The sequence below is a fragment of the Chinchilla lanigera genome, unplaced genomic scaffold (assembly GCF_000276665.1).
Source record: "Chinchilla lanigera isolate Chin_1 unplaced genomic scaffold, ChiLan1.0 scaffold00026, whole genome shotgun sequence".
Taxonomy (NCBI): domain Eukaryota; kingdom Metazoa; phylum Chordata; class Mammalia; order Rodentia; family Chinchillidae; genus Chinchilla; species Chinchilla lanigera.
The window spans coordinates 24856474-24862473 of NW_004955427.1; the positions used below are offsets into that span (position 1 = coordinate 24856474).

The window sequence follows — 6000 nt, forward strand, 5'->3', positions numbered from 1 at the left end:
GAGACAACAGGGCACCAAGTGGGTGAATGACATCCTGCCAGACAGCTGTGGACTGGCTTTATGTAAATGTTCACAGCAACATCCGCTTACACCAAGAAGAAGAAACCCAGTGACAACACTGTCTCCTGCCCCATAAGGGATACCATGTATGGAACGGCTCTCAGTGGAATGGCGCTTGGGCAGTGGCCCAGGGTTACAGTGCAGCCTTGCCTGGTCAACCCTTTCCCGGATGGCCTAGAGCCAGCGTCAAGTCCGCAGGGCCACCCTGCCTCCGTGGTTTCCAGGGAGCTGGCCGAGGCCTCTGCTGTGACTGCCCCCAGCCCAGCTTCTGTATCCGTGGCGCTGGCATAAGGGTGCTCCCAGATAAGCCTCCCCTGACAGATCTCCGGGCTCCTGCTGCCACCCCGACCCAAGCCTGGGCCACGCCGCCCAAGAGCGCAAGCACGCCCTGCTTGGAGTGACAGAATCAAGGTGGTTGTTCTACTTCCTCTTTGGACTCTGGGATGTCTGTGTAGACTGGGGGTGGGGGGTGGAGCTCGCATCCTCATGCTGAGCTACATCCCCAGCCCGTTTTACTTTTGTATTTTGAGAAAGGCTGAAACTAAGTTGCTCAGTGGCCCAGGCTGGGCTTGAACTTGTGGTTGTCCTGCCTCAGCCTCTTAGTGTGCTGGCATTGGAGCGGGGTGCTTAGCCTTCGGTTTCAACGAGTTGAACAAACAGAAAAGAGTAAGAGAACAATTTTCCTCTCGATTGACTCAGTGAGGGTCAAAAAAGAGCAACTTAATTTAAATTAAGGTCAGAAAATGCACAATAGGCAAACCATTCGGGCCCCCTTCTGTCCCTCTCTGGGACAGAAGCTTTCTTTCCCTCAGTAAATATATTCTGCCCTTAAAAAAAAAAATGTACAACGTCATCAAATATATATCTATCCCTTCTCTTACGACCATGGTAGGACTTGAACCAATGGGCAGACAGACAGTGAAATGGGAAAAGGAAAGATATGGAGAGAAGCGCAGCAGGGGAGGCCCAGAAAGAGGAAGTCTGAGGGAACCCAGAAGGCCTCCATGCGGAAGGAGCAGAAGGGCAGTGAAAGCTGGAGAGACCCAGGCTGTGGTGTGACCCCAGGCTGGCTGCTGACTCACTCTGGACCTCTGCTCCTCCTCTATCAGAGGAGGTGCTGGACCCTGAGGATCGGGTCTGGAGGTCTCTGGCTCCAGTGGCTCAGCTCTGGACCCCCTACTCTTACCTCCCCTCTGCTCACCTTTCCCATCAGCCCCAGCGCATCCTTGTTGCTCTGAATGCCTTGCTCCAGGTACTTGATGGATTTCTTCACAAGGTGGGGCTTCTCTGAGGTGAGGTCCACCCAGCCTTTGAGCACATAGCCCTGGGGATGAAGGCAAGAGGGAGAACGAGCCCTTGGCCCTGAGTGGGCCTGACCTAGCCTGCTCGAGCCCCATCCTTGGCCTGCCAGACATAAGCACACAGATCCTGGGGCGGCCTAGCGCCCTCTCTGCCCTGCCTTGCGCTGCTCCCCTGCCTGCAGCACCCTGGCAGCAAGTCTCCTGCTCCCAGCCTGGTCCTCACCTGATCGACTGGTGCTGGTCCATAGCACAGCTGGGTGGCCCCTGCCCTCTACCCCCCAACCGGTCCCCCACCTGTCCCACAGCTGCTGCCGACTCTGCGGGGGTCAGGCGCCAGTCCTGGGCATGGTGCTGCACTGAGACCTGGCCATGCCCTTCGCAGGGCTGAGCAGCAGCCTTTCTGAGCTGTGGACTTTGTTGGTTCCGGCTTCCCAGGGCAGAGAGAGAGGCCAGGCTTGGGAAGTAGACCAGGGAGTACTTGGAAGACCCCTACCGCAATCCATCCCTCAGTTGCCTAACGCAGGTTCCTCTTTTTCCATTACCTGTCCCTCAAGGGCCTTTTAAGACAACATCTCCTCTTCTAAGAAATTTTAATATCACACATGTGCCATATTTAGGTGTTATGTACTGTGTATGTGTATCTGTGCTTTTCACATACAGAGTATGATTTTTTTCATTCCCTTTCCAAAGAGCCAATGTTTATACCCTTGAAAAGTGGATACCAGCTCTGCTGAGAATGCATGGCCTAGAGCTTTGGATTCCGCGTCAGCACAGGCCCACTGGCTATGACACCTACTGTACGTGTGAGCCACACTCAGGCCACCACAAGGCGGGAATGGCCCACTGGGACCAGCTCATTTGGATTTTCAAAGAGCCAGGAGATGTGAACTGTTAAGTAAAAATCTTCTGATTTCTAGATGTCAGCAATGAACTCAAAATTTGTTTTGAAAGTATAATGTAGACCTCTGAAAACCTGGGGATGGGATTCTGGACAAACGTCACTGTGTTTCAAGGCTACGGGTACACCCTGCCCACCCTGGGGCTGCCCTCTCCCAATGCCAGCACCCTCAGTGGGTGTCATGGGCCACCCCAACACATGCTGAAGTGCTGCTGTCTTCAGCCACTGCCCCAGGATGGTCAGGTACCCTGGCGGCGGGTACCTCTCTGGAGCTGCTGGAGACCTTCAGCATGTGGTCAACATACTCCTTGGCCTTGTCGTAGCGGCCGATGAGCCAGAGGAAGAGGCTGGCATAGTAGAGGGCAGTCTCACTGGCCAGCTTGCGGACTTCCTTTAGGCTGCTCTCCAGCTCCTGAATCGCTTCTCTATCTGTAAATCCAAGAGTGCAGGGAGAGGCTGAATTAGGATGAGGTTTCCCTGCTTCTGCAGAGGGCATCGCAGACCCAGGGAGCCGGTTCTGGACACTTTGGCTCACCCTCCACATGTGCAGCTGACTACAGGCCATCCCAGGGCCTGCGCACCAGCAATCCCTGCCCTGAGACACCACAGGGACTGCCGGGCCTGGACGCAGGTCTGCTCTGAGATTTGCCCTTTCCGCCTTGTGCCCCAGCAGTGTGCTGAGCAGACAGATCCAGTGGGAATCCTTGGCCGCAGGCCTCCAGCCCATGCTGGGTGGGGAAAGTGCATTCTCTTGGCTCCTTTCCCTGATTCCAGAGATGTGGAGATTAGGGGTGAGATTATGGATATTGGCTTGATTTTTCTGACCAGATTTTGGCAAAGGAAAGAAGGATCTTCCCCACTTCTCGGGATCAGGAGGGAGAAGCCCTCATGCTGCACGCTCTCTGCAGGCTCCCACTCGCTGGGCCTTGGCACTGGTCCTCTTTGGGGCTCCGGGGGAGGAGCCGCTTCTCTTTACCGCTCTCCATCAGCGGCCTTGGGGGCTGTGGCTCTGCCGGGCAGGGCCTGGCTCAGAGAGGCTGCACTCACCAATGGTTTCACAGTGTCTGTGAGCATAAAGCAGGGCCATGATGGAGCACAGGGACAGGTCCGGGTGACCACGGATGTTCTCCAGCTCACTGATGGCATCCTGGACACGCTCTGCAGAGTCCACGTGGTTGTGTTCTCAGGTTCCAGGCCCAGAGGGCAGGAAACTCTGGTGACACACAGATTCCTGCCAGGGCTGACCCGAGGCTTGCACCACCTGCCTTTACCCAGATCTGAGGACTAACTGGGCTGACAGGCTCCCCGTGGCTCAAGGTCCCTGCAGACTGGCTTCCTTCTCATGAAAGTGCTGCTAGCATCATGGGCTGGCATCTTGCAGCTGAATGGTTTGCCTTCAAATACTTGTGAGGATACTTGTGAGGCTGGGACTACGCACTGGGGTGCGTGTGTGTGTGTGTGTGTGTGTGTGTGTGTGTGTGTGTGTGTGTGTGCATTTCCAGCTAGGTGCTCAAGAGTCATGAATGACACTTTCCCTTATGTCTCCCAACACTGTCACAGGCAGCTCAAGTGCACCCTTTGGATGTGGGTGAGTCAGTACTGCACGGGTCCCTATCCTCTTCCTGCATCTGCATGGTACCTGCTTGTACCTACACCTACCACTTGCCCCTTTTTTACCTGCACAACCAACTGGCCTACAGCTTCCAAGCCTGGAATTAGTTCAGTAGTCATGTAGCCTTCTCTCCAGACACTCACTTTATAGAGGGAAACTGAGGTACAGAGCAAGATTAGTGAGATGAGTTCTCAAGGGTCAGTTAGATATGGACTGCATAGGCTTCTGTGGGTTAATCTATATTACAGTCAGTAAAACAGTTTCCATGCAGCGTAACTAAGATACAAATAGGCATCCAGGTGCAGCCAGAGCTGGGTTACTGCTGGGGTCAGAATGCCAACAGTGCCATGTCCTTACCTTCCCTGAGGAGTCCATAGGCCTTAAAGAACTGCAGCACGGGGTCATTGCTGAATTTCTCCAGCCCCACAGCTGCAGCCTGCTGCACGTGGCGGAAGTACTTTTCCTGGCTATAGTAAATGATCCCAGCCTGTGTGGAGGAAGACACAGTTGTGATACCCCAAGTCCTTCCCTGTCTCTGTTCTGACCCAGATGGGATGAGATCTGCTCCCTTATCTCTCCACCCCCATTCCCAAGGCTTTGTAAAAGGAACAGAAAGAGGGAACATTCAGGTTTCACCCAGTCCTTTAGCAGCCCTGGGAATAGCTGCATGAAGTTTCCCCAGGAACAAGTGTGTAGGTCTTCGTTTGGAAATTACCACCAGATTCTGGTTAAAATGTGATGCAGGATTCAGCTCCAGTTTTGTCTTAGCAGGGCAGTAAGGAGAAAGAACAGTAATAAAAATTATACCAATAGTTCCAGGTACAAGTTATCGTGGGCTTACCACCTGTTGGAAACTGTTATCAAGGTCTTTAATCCATTATTTTAAGCATGATTTTCTCCGTATCTTTCACAGTTAAGGAAGCTGAAGCCCATGGACATTGGCTTGACAAAGGTCATGCAATAATAGGGGCAGAGATTCAAAGCCAAGTCTCACTTCCCCTAAGGTTTGTGGATATTGGGGTTGGGACAGATGTGGTTGGGTTGTAAAGGCTTTGTGGGTCATATGAAAGAACCCAGTCATCAACTTAAAGGTAATAAATAGGAAGCAGATGGGACGGTTTTAAGTAGCGGAGGGATGGGTTCAGATATGTTTCTGTAAAAACCGCTCTGGCTGCTGTGGGGTGGTGGTGTGTGCTCCTGGAGGTGTGGGGTACGGGATATGCTGATCAACAGAGCTGAAGCAGAGAAACCAGAGCAGGGGGAGGCTACTGCAGGCATCCAGGGGAGAGATGGCGGTGGTCCTGCGCTAGCAGATAAAAAGTGCGTGAACCCTGGAATCATTTAGGTGACATTTCTCTTTGATAGGACGGGGAGATGGGTATGGGGAAGAGGTTAAGACTCTCAAATGGTGGTGGCATCTACTGAGGTGGGGGATGCAGAAAACACACAGGCAGGGGTAAGAGGTGGAAATAATGGAGACGGGATGATTTGTTTTGAGGGAGCTCAGGGTGCAAGAGGTTGGGGAGGAAGAAGCTCATGTGGGGTCCAGGATGCCGGTAAGGTACCAGAGGCAAGACACGCCTCTGGGGTAGGAAGGCCAGATCGGGCAGGTCTCCCGAGGTGCTGGGGACACAGAGGACAGCTAGAGAGGTGGCCGGGGGAGCAGCAGGGCTGGGAGTCACTCGGCCGGGGGCGGAGTGTCAGACAGTCCGGGCCACGCACCAGGAGGGAGGAGTCACTGCTGCTCATCTCGTGCCGCTCGCGGCCAAGATCAGGTCTGGATGGGCAGCGCCGAGCCGGAGTCCGGGGTCCTGAGCCCTCCTCTCGCGGCCCGAAGTCGGAGGCGCGCGCGTCCTTGGAAACCCGGCAGCCAGCCGGTTGCTAAGCAAGGCATTGTCCGGATGGGCGGGGCACAGCGCCACGTGACAAGGCGCGGGCAGTCGAGCGTCGAGAGAGCGAGTCCGCGCTGAGCTGCCGGCCGCACGCCGGGGAGTCGCAGCTATGGGCCTGGGCGCCAGCGCCGAGCAGCCCGCGGGCGGCGCCGAGGGCTTCCACCTGCACGGGGTGAGTCGTCCGGGCTGCCGGGGACCGGCGGCGATTGTCTGGTGGCCAAGGGCCCCGGCCGAGGC

At 55.1% G+C, this 6000-nt stretch overlaps 2 protein-coding genes across 9 annotated transcripts in view; one reads left to right on the plus strand and one right to left on the minus strand.

Moving 5' to 3' along the window:
- Positions 1-5726, minus strand: part of Ttc21a (tetratricopeptide repeat domain 21A) — a 29179-nt gene extending 23453 nt beyond the window's left edge. For 5 of the 6 annotated variants that reach the window (XM_013515070.1, XM_013515069.1, XM_013515071.1 and 2 more), the window contains exons 1-5: positions 5594-5726; positions 4229-4358; positions 3307-3417; positions 2522-2688; positions 1262-1384 (exon numbers count right to left, since the gene is read on the minus strand). In XM_013515070.1, coding sequence (XP_013370524.1) covers positions 1262-1384; positions 2522-2688; positions 3307-3417; positions 4229-4358; positions 5594-5620 — 558 coding nt within the window. In that variant the 5' untranslated portion in view covers positions 5621-5726. Of the gene's footprint in view, positions 1-1261; positions 1385-2521; positions 2689-3306; positions 3473-4228; positions 4359-5593 lie in introns of those variants that run through there. The other variant, XM_013515074.1, reaches the window with a different exon arrangement.
- Positions 5727-5779: 53 nt separating this feature from the next.
- Gorasp1 (golgi reassembly stacking protein 1, 65kDa) overlaps positions 5780-6000 on the plus strand; it is an 11458-nt gene continuing 11237 nt past the window's right edge. For all 3 annotated transcript variants that reach the window (XM_005386568.2, XM_013515076.1, XM_013515077.1), the window contains exon 1: positions 5780-5935. In XM_005386568.2, the coding sequence (XP_005386625.1) occupies positions 5873-5935 (63 nt within the window). In that variant the 5' untranslated portion in view covers positions 5780-5872. The remainder of the gene's footprint in view (positions 5936-6000) is intronic.